The sequence below is a fragment of the Acartia tonsa genome, chromosome 1 (genome assembly GCF_053477335.1).
Source record: "Acartia tonsa isolate MP-2025a chromosome 1, ASM5347733v1, whole genome shotgun sequence".
NCBI lineage: Eukaryota > Metazoa > Arthropoda > Copepoda > Calanoida > Acartiidae > Acartia > Acartia tonsa.
The window spans coordinates 1,975,166-1,990,637 of record NC_137260.1 but is presented as its reverse complement, the minus strand read 5'-3'; the positions used below and the strand labels follow the sequence as shown (position 1 = coordinate 1,990,637).

The window sequence follows — 15,472 nt, the reverse complement described above, 5'->3', positions numbered from 1 at the left end:
TGTGATTAATTTCAGCAAGGATGGGTCGTGTCATTCGTGCCTGCAGAAAGGGCAGAGGATCTGTGTTCAAGGCCCACACCAGCCACAGGAAGGGTGCCGCCAAGCTTAGGGCTATCGACTTTGCCGAGAGACATGGTTACATCAAGGGTGTTGTGAAGGTAAGCGCATTTGATTTTAATATCTCCAGTTATTTATCTCATCGTATTTTAGACAGTTATCCACGGATATTAGAGTAAAAGACCATATATCAAACTTAAGACGTTTGATTTATCTTAATTTGTGGAAAATGGTCTGTAATACGATGTAATTTGTTTTTTTTATGACTATAAACCGGTTCTCATCAAGTGATAATAATCTGTTTTGAAGCTTCTTAAATTAACCGGCGACTCTTCTGTTACCAAATATATGATTATATTATGATTTAATTTTGGATGACTGTTCTACTTACCCATACCAACAAAGTTTGTACTTGTCTATGTCTGTTTGTCATGCTCTTTAGGACATAATAATTCTTAGGCAAATTTAACTTATGTAAGTTGATATGTAAAACTGTCCTCAATACTTCATCAGATATCCATCGATAATGAAAATCTATTTCTTTATCTCAGTCAAATGATGATAGAAAATAATCGGGAGGATTCCGATTTGGGTTGGCTAACCTATGCTAACTTAATCTTTCACCCATCCCACATTTTTATTGCTAAAGCATGTATATTATTATAATGTGTGTCTTGTTTTTATTAAAGCATAATTTGGCTATTTTCTTTTTGTTTTGTTTTACAGAAATATGTCAATGTCCGTACCTACAATTTAAAACAGCTATTTTGTTTTTCAAAGTTTTTGGTACATTACGCAAGCAAATAAGGGGATAGTTATTTATCGCATGGTATTATAGACAGCTTTCCACGAATATTAAAATGAAGAATTAGATTATTTAAAGCCAGCTTTGTTAGCCCCAATGGGCTAAAGACCCGGGCTTATAAACTGTAATTGATTTTATGTGTTTTTTTTACTTTAATATCACGAAAAGTTTTCTGTAATATGATGCTATAGATGCTTATATTTAATATAGCCGAGAACTGGTCTTAATATGTTTCGAAGCCATACTAACATTTATTTTAATTTTAGGATATTGTCCACGACCCCGGCCGTGGTGCCCCCCTTGCTGTTATCCACTTCAGAAACCCCAACAAGCCCATGAAGGACAAGGAGCTCATGGTTGCTGCCGAAGGTAGCTTAAAGACATTTCCAGGGTTCTTGACATTGGGGACGACAGATTTTTTTCAGTTAAGACTATGGTTATTAGGTTAAGAAATTACTTCAGGAGTGTATATTCTGCACAAGATTTATTTATTCCCCTGCTGCAAAACTTTTTATTTATTTCCCCTCCTAGTTTTTTCACCAAGGAGGGGAGAAAATGGCAAATAAAATTCATTTCTCTTAATTTTTCCATTTTTGCCCCCAACCACTTATTTTTATATTCCCCCCCCCCCCCCCACCCTCTCTAGAGCAGGGTCAAATTTGCAGAATATACACCCCTGACTTACTTTAAGCCAAACTAGCTGCTACACCCCCTAGAAGCCTCTAGGGGCACTCAACACTCGACCTCATCTCATTTTAAATTTGAGTTTTAAAAGAGTAAAAAAATATTTTTTGGGGGGTGGGGGGCGGGAGGGGGGGTGAAGACACACTCCCCAAAAATAGTTTAAAACCTTCCCAGGACCTATAAGAAGCTTCGTTGTAAAGGAGATCAATATCGGTTCAGCAGTTAGCGAGATCCTCCGGGACAGACAAAAAACGCTTACTACTTTATATTATAGGATAATGGGAATAATGACCTATCTTATTACGGATAGTAAAGAAAAAAAATAACTAAAACTACCTATTCTAACTTTTTGAATTTATTAAATTTTGGGGAAATTGTCTTGCACACTGCGATACTTTTTATTATTTTTATGTATGGCCCAAGAATCTGTTCTAATCCAGTGAATATTTAACCGGTTTGAAAACATACTGGAAAATTAATATTACTTTGGGTAATATAGAATGTAGGATTTTCCTATAATATTTGTCTAAATATTCTTTAATTTGCTACCATAAATTTTAACTGAAATCGTCGCCTTGATTCTAAATATTATTTTAGGTATGCACATTGGACAGTTCATCTACTGCGGCAAGAGGGCCCAGCTGACCGTCGGCAACGTGATGCCCGTCGGAGCTATGCCCGAGGGTACCATCATCTGCAACCTGGAGGAGAAGACTGGAGACAGAGGAAAGGTCGCCAGAGCCTCCGGCAACTACGCCACTGTTATTGCCCACAACACTGACACCAAGAAGACCAGGTCATAATGAATTGATAATTCGTTGGTTGGTAGTTATTTAGTATGCGTAAACCTGGTATATAGGCTTTATCTTTGGACTGAGAGGATATGTTATTAAAGATAAAAACATTCTTATATGATTAATTTCCCCCAGATTTTAGATAGGCCTCCAGGTTCCGGAGCCCCAGGCCTCCAGGTGGCCTCTGTACAGGTAAAACTAAAAGATAAAATTTCTTTTTTAAAGAGTTGAATGTTATTCACATAATTTGAAGAAAAAACGTGCATATTTTGTTTCATAAGCTGACCTCAAACTCTTTAAAGAATTTTTTAGATTTTTACCTGTCTAGAGACCACCTGGAGGCCTGGAGCTCCGGAATCTGGAGGCCTATCCAAAAATCTTAGATCTGGGGAAATTCATGGTATAAAAATGACTTTATCTTTAATAACCTATCCTCTCAGTCCAAAGATAAAGCCTATACACCAGGTTTACGCAAATATGTGTCAAAACTCCCCCCCCCCCCCCCTTATTTATTTTTCTCATCGTATTATGAACAGCTTTGAACGGATAGTAATAAATTCAGGGAGTACTTTAAAAAGATAATAGTTCATCTAGGTTCAAACCCAAAATTTATTCAAAAATTAATTTTAGTACTTATTTACGAGATCGATACGATAATACCCCCCCGTTTTTATTCGCCAGGTTACTAACCAAAGATAAGGAAGAATTATTGCCTTATCTTAATTAACTGGTGATATATGATAATGTAGGATTTCAAATTTTGTTGGCTAACCCATGCTAACTTAATATTTCACGCCTACTACACTTTAAAGCTGTTTGACTGACAACTACTTGCCAAAGTTGAGGGAACTTTAAAAATTAACTTAAATACTTATTTACGACATCGATTCAATAATAACCCCCCCCCCCCCCCCCCCACTTATTCGCCAGATTACTAACCAAAGATAAGGAAGAATTATTGCCTTATTTTAATTAACTGGTGATATATGATAATGTAGGATTTCAAATTTGGTTGGCTAACCCATGCTAACTTAATATTTCACGTCTACTACATTTTAAAGCTGTTTAAACTACTTGCCAAAGTGAAGGGAACTTTTTTCGTTTGCTAGTAAATTGCTTTGTGCTCTTTTAGCAACTTGACAGTGTGCATATTTCCGAATATAGAATTCACAGGTTCAAACCCAAAATTACTTTAAAAATTAACTTTAATACTTATTTACGAGATCAATACAATAATACCCCCTCCCCCCCCTTTTTATTCGCCAGGTAACTAACCAAAGACAAGGAAGAATTATTGCCTTATCTTAATTAACTGGCGATATATAATATTGTAGGATTTCAAATTTGGTTGGCTAACCCATGCTAACTTAATATTTCACGCCTACTACATTTTAAAGCTGTTTAACCGACAACTACTTGCCAAAGTAGAGCAATTTTTTTCGAATTCTAAGAGCCATTTTATCACTGATTACGAGATGGTTGCTAACCCCCCCCATCCCCCCCCGTTACTTTAAAAATTAACTTCAATTCTTATTTAAGAGATCAATTCAATAATACCCCCCCCCCCCCTTATTCGCCAGATTACTAACCAAAGATAAGGAAGAATTATTGCCTTATTTTAATGAACTGGTGATATATGATAATCTAGGATTTCAAATTTTGTTGGCTAACCCATGTTAACTAAATATTTCACGCCTACTACATTTTAAAGCTGTTAAACCGACAACTACTTGGAATTTACTTTAAATATCAAGTTTAAGGCAGAGGGGGGGGGGGGGTATATTAGATACATATCTACTTAATAATTAAAAAATTTAATAAACTTTGATTAGATTCCATAGTATGTACTGAAACAATAATATGTTCTGTATTAATGTTATTGTTTAGGTAAACTATGGTATTTGAAATTAGGAAATTTAAAAGCAGAAATTTCATTCAATGAAGTTTCTGGACAGTTTTCTAGACATTTGTTAAAAATTTACTTTTAATTTAAAGTTACAAGGCAAAGAGGGGGGGTGGTCTAGTAGATATATCTACTTAATAATTAAAAATTCAATAAACTTTGATTTGTTTCCTTAGTATGTACTGAAACAATAACATGTTCTGTATTAATGTTATTGTTTAGGTAAACTATGGTATATAAAATTAGAAAATCAAAAGCAGAAACTTCTTTCAATGAAGTTTCTGGACAGTTTTCTAGACATTTGTTAGGAATTTACTTTAAATATAAAGTTTAAGGCAGAGGGGGGGGGGGTCTATTACATATATCTACTTAATAATTAAAATTCATTAAACTATGATTTGATGCCATAGTATGTACTGAAACAATAACATGTCCTGTATTAATGTTATTGTTTAGGTAAACTATGGTATATGAAATTAGGAAATTAAAAGCAGAAATTTCATTCAAGGAAGTTTTTGTTACAATTTTCTGGACAACAGTAAATATCAAGTTAAAAGACAGAGAGGGGGGGGGGGGTATATTTTGATTGTCAAGAATAGATCTATCTACTTAACAATTAAAGATTCAATAAACTTATTTGATGCCATAGTATGTACTGAAACAATAATATGTTCTATATTAATGTTATTGTTTAGGTAAACTATGGTATATGAAATTAGAAAATTAAAAAGCAGAAATCTCATTCTTCAATGAAGTTTCTGGACAGTTTTCTATACATTTGTTAGGAATTTACATTAAATATAAAGTTGTAAGGCAGTGAGAGTGGGGGGGGGGGGGGGGGGGTGTCTATTAGATATATCTACTTAATAATAAAAATTCAATAATCTTATTTGATTCCATAGTATGTACTGAAACAATAATATGTCTTGTATTAATGTTATTGTTTAGGTAAACTATGGTATATAAAATTAGGAAATTTAAAAGCAGAAATTTCTTTCAATGAAGTTTCTTGACAGTTTTCTAGACATAAGTTAGAAATTTACATTAAATATAAAGTTGTAAGGCAGAAAGGGGGGGGGGTCTATTAGATATATCTAAATATTTCACGCCTACTACATTTTAAAGCTGTTAAACCGACAACTACTTGGAATTTACATTAAATATCAAGTTTAAGGCAGATGGGGGGGGGGGGGGGTCAATTAGATATATCTATTTAATAATTAAAATTCAATAAACTTTGATTAGATTCCATAGTATGTACTGAAACAATAATATGTTCTGTATTAATGTTATTGTTTAGGTAAACTATGGTATATGAAATTAGAAAATCAAAAGCAGAAACTTCTTTCAATGAAGTTTTTGTTACAATTTTCTAGACATTTGTTCATGGTTGTATATTCTCCAAGATTCGTTTTTTCCCTTGCTGCAAATTATTTAATTTTCCCCCTATGGTTTAAATTAGATTTCCAACCAATCTGGGATTTTGTGTCCGGATGAGTGGATCAGTAACTTTTTGTTGATTTTATTCTTTATAATAGTAGCGGCGGATGTTTTCAGTAAATTGAATTATTTTCATTTCCCCCCTAAGTTTTAATCCTCCCCACCCCTTGCCGGAAATCTTCGGCAGAATATACACCCCTGAATTATTCAAGAAAATTCCTTTTATTATTGTGTTTTGTCTTTATCTTTATTTCTAACGTTATTTTTTTGTTTCAGAGTTAAGCTGCCTTCCGGCTGCAAGAAGGTTGTGAGCTCTAGCAACCGTGCCATGGTTGGTATTGTTGCTGGTGGCGGTAGGATTGACAAACCTCTGTTGAAGGCTGGTAGAGCCTATCACAAGTACAAGGTCAAGAGGAACTGCTGGCCTAAGGTGAGTTTATTTAATCTATTTTATATTCTAGCGGGTAGGTCCCTAAAGCCCTCTTAGTCTCTTCTTCTTTAATTTAAGTTTTAAAAAGATAATTTTATTGGGCAAGGTTAATATACTTTTCCCCTAAATAGTAGAATCTTTCTTTAGATCTATAAGAAGCTTTATCATTGAGGAAAGTAATAGATTTAGCAATTTGCGAGAGCCGATGGGACAGTTATGATATTATATATAAAAAATGCAAAACTTATGTTAATTTTAAGCCAGGGGTGTATATTTTGCACAAGATACATTTTTTCTCTTGTTGCAAAATTTTTTATTTTTCCCCCTCCTATTTTTTTTTTCCAGCAATGAATGGGATAAAATGGAAAAATATTTTCAGAACTCTTTATTTTATTCATGTTATGCCCCCTTTCACTTATTTTTAGTTTTTTTTACCAAAGAGGGGAAAAAAATAGAAAAAATGCTTTGAGTCCTTTTGATTTTTAAATTCCCCCCCCCCCCCCCCCCCAACCACATATTTTTTATTCCCCCACTGTAAAAATAGACCTTAGGTGGTAGCGCAGTGATAAATGGCAGGTGTCTCCATTTAGACAAGAACAAACATTTGCATCTCTATTCTGAAACTAAACAATACTTGACATGGGTATAATTTAAGCCCAGAAACACATAAGCTTATTCTGTAATGAAAACAACTAATAAATAAACATATCAAATAAGATCAACATAAATATATTTTTGGCAGCTTTTAACATTAATAAATAACAGCTTGGCATAGCTTAATTAACAATGAAGAAGTCTCCTTCCCACTCTACTTCTTCAACATGATCAGCAGGACTTGTATCTCCTGACTGCTTGGCATGGATCTTATTTGACAGCTTGGCATGGTTATCAGCTTGGCATCATTATGTTCCTGAATGTAACATAAGTTATTTGTAACATTCATTACAATTTGGAGTTTCTTGTTTTGTTGACTAATACTCCTTTCCTCCCTTGTTCCGGATGTTGCTGACAACCTTGACTCTGGTGGAAGGACGCTCACTCTCGTACAGACTGCGTAGAAACTCATAATCTGTCATCAACCTAGCATGATCATTTGACAGCGTATTTAGCTTGACTTCTAGTGCTCTAACCTGCTCGTCAGCCTTGTTCTTCTCATGAGTCCTTAGTTCAGCCTGATTTCTCCACCATTTTGTGGCAGCTTTCTCCTTGTATACTTGTGCCTCCTTGTTGTCTGCCTGTTGCTTGTAAGCTTTAATTCTTTCTTGACAAATAGCAACTTGCCTCTCTAATGTATCAATCTTGTCCACAGCACCAACAAGCTGGTCTTCATTACAATCTCTTTCCTCTTTTTCTTGTTGGGATTCTTGAACATCTTGAACATCCACCGGCTCTTGTTGCTGGTCTTCACATGGTTGTGGCTCATTCTCCTCTTGTGGCTCCACCTGTCTGACGTTCACAGGCTCTGGAGAGTTGACAATGACAAAATCTCTATCATCAGACCATTCTTGTCCCCACTGAGGTACAGGATCAGATCTTTTCAGCCATTCTTTGTGGGCTGCTAAGGCCCCCTCTCTCTCGTCGAATCTCCTCATTGGTCCATGAATCTGGTAGATTTTCCAGTCCTGCCACCCTGGAGTTCTCTGCTCGGAGCATTTGAGTCTTGCATCTTTGGCTGGCTTCTTCTTGGACTTTATTATGAGCTTGTCCATCATGATCTGTCTCATAAACTGATTATCTGAAAATCCGGGAGTTACAGATAAACATAATGGCACCATCAACCTTGGTTCCTTGCTTCTTGGACTGTTGACGCTGTTAAGGTCGCAAAAAGCCTTGTCAAAAACCGTGATGAGAGTTTTTGCAATATTTCTGCAAGCTTCGTAGCTAGGTGTCATTCCTAGGTACACTCCCAGTTGGTTTTCACTCCACATGGAGGCTTTGATACGCAGGGATTTGTTGGTGTCGGATAGCTGCGCCATAATAGCCCTGTGAATATTCACGCGGGTGACGCCCATCTGGTCGTTCAATGTGTGAACAAACCTATTAAACTCTGCCACCTGGTTCCACACAGTGGCGTGATTGGGAACAAAGTAAGCTGTACTGAAGCTAAGCTTGTTAGCTCGTTGAGCTTCAACCTCTTCTTTAATCTCATTGAGATAACCTTTGAGTGTTTCCATATTACTCCCGCCGACGAATTTCTGATAGGACATAATCACCAGGTTCTTGCTGGTCTCCTGGTCGCGGATGGCATCAATGATGATCTCTGTCATCTCCTTGGCTGACTTATCGGCAAGGGAAATCCACCGCTTACCTATCCTCTCCTCGTCCCACAGCTCCTCGAACATCTTGAAGCTTGCGAAGACTACGTCGACGTCCTTGCGGTTAAATCTGGCCGCGTTAGGCATGTTTAATTCTGAAAAGAAAATTGCACTTGGTATCGTTTTTGATTTATATATAATAAAATCAACAATAATGTCAGCTTGATATCTTTTGCCATATTAAAAAAATATAGGCCAATATTGTTTTTAAAATCGAATTAAAAAGAAAATATGTGGAAAAAAAAGCTGAACTTGGTATGTTTGTCAAATTAGAATTGACCAAAAATGATTTAAATAACTTGTTTAAAATACGTTTTAGTTAGATAATTCTTGATAATGTATCGGATTTTGGTATCGTTTGCTTTTTGTTTTAAGCCAACAAAAGTTTTAATAATAATACTGTTTGGTATATTTGCCGTAAAATAACGATCAATAAATAATGGATTTTTAACACAATTTTTATGAAATTTGTACTATACGAAGATTTCTTATCACATTTTTGTTAATATTTTATACTTTCATATAATAAATGCTGGGATTAAGTTGCTTTTTAACTTAAAAATTGAAAAATGAGGAATTTTGAGCTGTCCCGGCTCGATTCTGAAATTCGCGCATGGTCAAAGAATGCCGCGTTTCTTGTTTTACTTTCTGTTGTATGATGTTGCCAACTTTGACGCATTTTGTATACCACGAAATGTCTGTTGTCTTGTTATTTTCCCAGCGTACATTGTGTAGCCTCGTAAATTTCTTAATTGTATTAAAAAAACGTACTTTATACAATTTTTATTATAATTTGTTCAAATTTGGGTTTTTGGGTAATTTTTGTGATTTTTATGTTGGATTTTCTGTCTTTTTGGTATTTTTATTGGATTTTCTTGGTATTTTTGTGGATTTTTATTTAGATTTTTGTGTTTTTGTAAAATTTTACAAATATACAATTTCTTGGTATCGATGTTAACCTTTTTAGGTTAATCCAGGTTATAGATTCTCAGTCTCTAATTAATCTTAGGGTGTCATATCTCATTTTTCCAGATTCTAACACCTCCATCAGGGGAATCTTGTTAACCCCTCGTTTTGTTAATTGATCCGCCAACATATGTTCTCCTTTGACCCATCTTATCTCCTTCACTCTTTCTGTCTCTATCATTTCTTTGATAACTGCAATATCACCACGTAACTGCCTTTCGGACACTTCTGATTCTGAATATACTGCCGTTCTTGCTGAATAGTTGTCTGTAATGGCCTTTACTTCCAGATTGATCTTTCCATTATACAGTTCTGATAACATCATCTTCAATGCAATAGCCGCATCCAGACCATTATACAATGCTTGGGTCTCTGCTCCCAGAGTACTAAGCACTTTCCTCTTTAGCTTCCCGCTCTTCCATTCCAGGGGTGCCACTTTTCCATTCTTCATGTTAACTAAAAAGATCACATATCCACCACAACTATCTGTATTTTCATTCAAGTTCCTGAACGCCGCATCCGTATATACAATGACTTCACAATCTTCCAAGTTGTCTAGATTTGACACCATTATTGACATTTCCAATTTCTTCAGTCTTGCAGCTACGTTTTTAGCTCTTATCAGGTCCTCCACTACTCCTCCTTTGAATTTCGTTGACAGATCTATCATCTCAAATGCAAGATCCGGTCTTGTTGCTCTTGCAGTCCAATTTACTACTCCAGTCAACTGCCTCAAGAGAGTTAGTTCCTCATGCGTCATCTCTCTCTTTCTATCCTTCAATTGTTGAAGATCCACCACTGGGATCTTGACGTTTTTGACATACTTATCTTGATCAATTCTGATACCCTGTTCTGTTTGTTTCATAAAGAATCCTGTATACATGAATTCACGGGTTTCAGACTTTCCAACCTTGAAGCACGCTAGTACCTGAGGCATGACAACTTTGTTAAAGTAGTCATTACCGGCGTGGAGAAAATCATCCACATGTAATGCAACAATACCTATTAAAATACCGTCTTTGATTAGATAAAACACTCCTGAATCATACACACTTGTTTTGAATCCAAGTTTCTTTAGTTTTTCAACAACCTTTAGATACCACTTTCTGCTTGCATCCTTCAGACCGTACAGACACTTATTCAATAACCATAGCTTGTTTGGCATGTTTGCTTCCTTCGGTGGTTTCACATAAACCTCCCTGTCCATCTGACTTCCTTGAAGAAATGCTGATGTTATGTCAGTAGTACTAATGTCCCAACCTTCTGTTGCAGCAATTGACAAGATTAATTTCATCGAATGCTTTTGTACAGTAGGGCTATCCGTTGGAAATTCTCCATCTTCTTGGAATCCTCTTGCTGTAAGTCTGGCTCTTTTCTCCGTTCCTTTCTCTGTCAGCACCCAGGTGGTTGTTATCCTGTCTTGCCCTTCGTCATCTACTATGTTGTAAGTGTTAAACGCTTGTAACTTGCTCAGTTCTTCCATTTTAGCCGTCATACATTCAGGTGAATCTCTCTGTTCCTTGGGTACCATGACAGCTAGTACACTTTCTGCTACTAACAATACAATTTCTTCCTCTTCATTCTCCATTCTTACTTTTCTTTTATCAATATCCTCTATTTTTAGTGTTTTACCTGTGTCAAGACGTATGTTTAACATAACTTCTTCATCTTCCACATGTTGTTCATCCTCTGTGTTCTCGTATCTTATATCTCTCTTTGAGACTTTATCATGAAATACATTTCCATTATCAAGCTGTATATTGTACCATCCGGCATGTTTTCCTCCTACTTTTCCTCCATGTCCCAGAATGATACCTTTTTCCCATTTACCATTTTCCAGAATTTCAATTCTGTCGTTTCTTTTCAGTATAGCCGCAGCATTTCTGATTGTTCCATCATCATTTATTTCTGGTAACGGTTTTTGGCTTACCTTTTTCCTTTTTCTTCCTTTGTTCGTGTTGCTGTCTGCTTGATTTTCATTATCTCCTGCGTTTTCACCTTGAGGTTCAGTTTCTACTTGCTCAGTAGTTTGAGGTACATCTGTGTTATCTCTGTCCTCTTGTTCTTGAGTTATTGGTGCTTCCAACTCTTCCTCATTTCTAATCTGAATCTCTTCGGTGTTACTTTCCCTGTTCTCTTTTTCATTCATTGTAAGACTGTTCAAGTCTGGTACACAGTTGTCAGTGTAACTGCTTGTCTGCCTTCTCGTTTGTATCGGTTCTGTTCTTGATTCTGTGTTGTTTTCATTCTCATTGTTCTCGTGTTTCTCTTTCTCAACAATATCTTTTGCTAGTTCTTCACCTGCCTTGATGATTCTATTGGCGCTCACTCTATAGTAGATTGAGCCAATCCTAATGAAAATCACCTTACTGTCTTGAAATACTACCTTGGCGGGCCCTCTCCAAGTATCTTCTCCTTCCTTCTTGAAGTAGACAATGTCTCCCTTTTCATAGATAGTGTCATTGATTCTTATCTTGGCTCTCAAAGCTCTCTTTATGCGTTCGCATCTCTCTGACTTGGTATATGCTACTCTTGCTGCATGTATGGCATTCAGAGTATCCATCATTTCTTTGCTTTTCTGTGGTTCCTCCCAAGCTGGAGGTGGATCTTCAAGGATATTTGGAAGCTTGATGTTTCTCCCAAACACTATCTGATACGGTGAAAACCCCCTCACGCTTGACATTGAATTTACAGCTGTTACCGCCCATGACAGTGCTACTTCCAGACTCATTGCTGGGAACTCTCTCTTTACTGCGACTGTCACTGAATCAGTTGTGCCATGATTTTTCTCCATCATGCCATTTTGCCAGGGGGAATTGGCCCCCGTGGACAACAACTGCACATTCAATAGGCTGGCAGCCTCACGCAGTTCCTCATTGTTAAATTCACCGCCATTATCTGTCAAGATCTTGTCAACTCTTCCAAATATTGGAAGCCATTTGGTGGTGAATGCTTTGACTATTTCTGAAGCTTCTTTGCTTTTGATTATCGTGGCAACTTGGTATCTGCTGAAAGTATCAATCATATATAGGATGTATATATTTTTGTCTTTATCCCATACTTTCAAGTCCATGGCTAGAACTTGACCAAAGTCATTTGACAGAGGTGGAGCTACAGCCGGTCTATCTGGCGATCTTTTTCTAAGAATGCAGCCTTCGCACCTATTCATTATTTTGTCAATCATTTTTGAATACTTGTCCTGCCACTTACCTGCTTCTTTCAAGATAGTCACAAACTGCAGTTTGGAACGATGTCCGAATTGGCGATGGATTTTCTCTAGTGCTTTGATCTGTGTTTTATCATCATCTCCATCTAGTTCAGCAATGCATGCTTCTTCTAGCTCTTCGTTATTCATCAACAAGTCTACTACATAATGCCCAGCATTAGTTGTTGTAAGAATCAATGGCTTGCCGTTGATGTAACCTTTGTCATTCTTGATATCAAGAGACATTCCTAGTTTCTTCATCTCTCCCTTTGATAGCAGTAGGGGAATATCTGAAGATATAACATCTATGGGTATAATATTTTCTTCTCCTCCTATTTTAACTGGTATTTTATATTTAGCAATAGATTTGAGTCTTCCTTGATTCCCAAATAAGAAGTGTTTGTTGCTTTTATTTGGTCCAATCAGTTTTCCTTTCATATCATCTGGCAACGCCTCCAAATAAACCTTCATCCATTTTTCTCCACAGATGGAGCTAGTGCAGCAGGTGTCCAGAGCTGCTTTGTTTAGAGCCTCTGCTGTGAAGCTACTTAAATCCTCCTTGTTATCTGAGCAATAAACTGAACAGAATGCTTCTCCTCCTTCTTCTTGTTCTGATTCTGAAGCTGAGATCTCTAGCAGTACTTTTTCATCCTTATCTGTTTCTTTGTTTGTTATGTACACTTCTTTGTATCTCTTATCTTTTCTGTTCTCCATTGCATCTGGACAATTTGCTATTAAATGCGTGTTTGCTTTACAGCATGAACATCTAAGTGGCCTTCCATCTGGACCGGGGGGGTTTTTGGGTTTTGTTCTATAAAATTGCCTCCCATTGCTCTCTTGTTGCGAATTGTTAGCTTTATATCCCCCACTTTTATTTTGGTATCGGTTTTTTGAATTTTGGTATCGTTTATTATGATTTGGTGGCGGTTTCCAGCCTTTGGCAATATACGCTTCATCGGTAGAGTTGTTACGAATGTCGTCGTCCGATTTGGAATTATTTTGGGATAATAATACATTATTTTCATTATTTGATGTATTTTTATCGCCGTTTTGTCCGAGAATTTCGCGCATTTTTGCCTTAACCGTTTCATACCTTTTTCCATCATCTTTTGTAACGTTGCAGACTGATTTAATTAGCATTCTTTCATAACCATTCAAATCTGCTGTACCTATCAAATCCATTGCTAGACACATATCCATTGTTGCACCCGTAGGGCGAATTTTTAATTGTTCGGCTTTTTTCATGAGTTTATCAAACTCTATAATATAGTCGTTCAACGACTGTCCTTTCTTTCTATGGATTGTTTTCAAATTATCATGTGTGTCATACACATCCTGCTCAGAATCTACCCAAAATCTACCCTTTAAAAATTCAATTATCTTGGACACACCTTGGTCGTCCTCAATTAACTTTTCCGGCGGACATTCTTTAAACACGTCTTCCCGCAGGGTTGCTCCATAACGTTCGCTTGATTTAGGTAGTTCTTGCGCTAAAATGAACCCTTGTTCCTTGCTTGGTATGTTTGTGGTTTTAGACCACGCTGTAACGACGGACGCCCAAGTTGAGAACTGTTCATATTCTTCAATATTAGGGACAGGCATACCCTTCCCATAGTACCATTTCTCCTTTTCCCCTTTTCCTTCCGACATTTTTGTTTCTGGGCTTATATCCTGATTTTTAGTTTTTAAACCCTCTAATTCTGACACCTCAGTTTTGTTATCTTTCAAACCCCCACTTGGCGGCTTGATATCGGGACTATTCCCCTTTGAACCACAGTTCCCTTCCAGTTTGATATCGGTGCACCGCTCTGCTTGATATCGTTATTGTTGCTCTACCGTAGACGCTTTTCGAATAGAGTTTTAATTAATTAATCACTTCGGAGAATATGAGAGAGATGTTTTTCTTACAAAATATTAAGACAATGCCGTAGTCGTTTTTATTACTTTGCTACCATTGTAAAAATAGACCTTAGGTGGTAGCGCAGTGATAAATGGCAGGTGTCTCCATTTAGACAAGAACAAACATTTGCATCTCTATTCTGAAACTAAACAATACTTGACATGGGTATAATTTAAGCCCAGAAACACATAAGCTTATTCTGTAATGAAAACAACTAATAAATAAACATATCAAATAAGATCAACATAAATATATTTTTGGCAGCTTTTAACATTAATAAATAACAGCTTGGCATAGCTTAATTAACAATGAAGAAGTCTCCTTCCCACTCTACTTCTTCAACATGATCAGCAGGACTTGTATCTCCTGACTGCTTGGCATGGATCTTAATTGACAGCTTGGCATGGTTATCAGCTTGGCATCATTATGTTCCTGAATGTAACATAAGTTATTTGTAACACCCACCCCCCTCAGCCGGGTCAAATTTAAAAATATACACCCCTGTTTTATCTTTCTAGAGAAGGGATAATTTTGATTTATCACCTTTGGTTACGTACATCAATATTTTGTCCATTGTCTTATCCCTTAAAATCCCTGTTTAAGTCTATTTAAGTTATTCATAAATCTTAATGTTCAATAATTTTAGGTTCGTGGTGTTGCTATGAACCCCGTCGAGCATCCCCACGGTGGTGGTAACCATCAACATATTGGTAAGGCCTCCACTGTCAAGAGAGGAGCCTCTGCTGGTCGCAAGGTCGGTCTCATCGCCGCCAGAAGGACCGGTAGGATCCGTGGTACCCGTGTCATCGCCAAGGACAAACTGTAAGAAGAACTATATCATCCTGGACTTTAATTACAACAACCATCTTTGCTACATGTGGATACTTGTATCTTGTATCCTATATAAAAATATAAACTATAAAAATGTGTGCGATCTTGAATACACTTTCTCACTAAAGAAATAATGTTTTTA

General features: G+C 36.6%; 1 protein-coding gene across 1 annotated transcript; it reads left to right on the top strand.

Annotated features, from left to right (window-relative positions):
- On the top strand, positions 1-15,464 carry RpL8 (ribosomal protein L8). The gene is made up of 5 exons (XM_080171337.1): positions 1-158; positions 1,129-1,231; positions 2,144-2,342; positions 5,960-6,113; positions 15,146-15,464. The coding sequence occupies exons 1-5, from the start codon at positions 21-23 to the stop codon at positions 15,323-15,325; spliced, it is 774 nt and encodes a 257-aa protein (XP_080027463.1). The 5' UTR covers positions 1-20; the 3' UTR covers positions 15,326-15,464.
- The last annotated feature ends 8 nt before the right edge of the window (positions 15,465-15,472 follow it).

Coding starts and splice junctions, on each gene's coding strand:
- RpL8 (XM_080171337.1), top strand. CDS start 21: ATGGGTCGTGTCATTCGTGCCTGCAGAAAGGGCAGAGGATCTGTGTTC. Junction 159..1,128: donor ACATCAAGGGTGTTGTGAAG/GTAAGCGCATTT, acceptor TTTTAATTTTAG/GATATTGTCCACGACCCCGG. Junction 6,114..15,145: donor AGAGGAACTGCTGGCCTAAG/GTGAGTTTATTT, acceptor CAATAATTTTAG/GTTCGTGGTGTTGCTATGAA.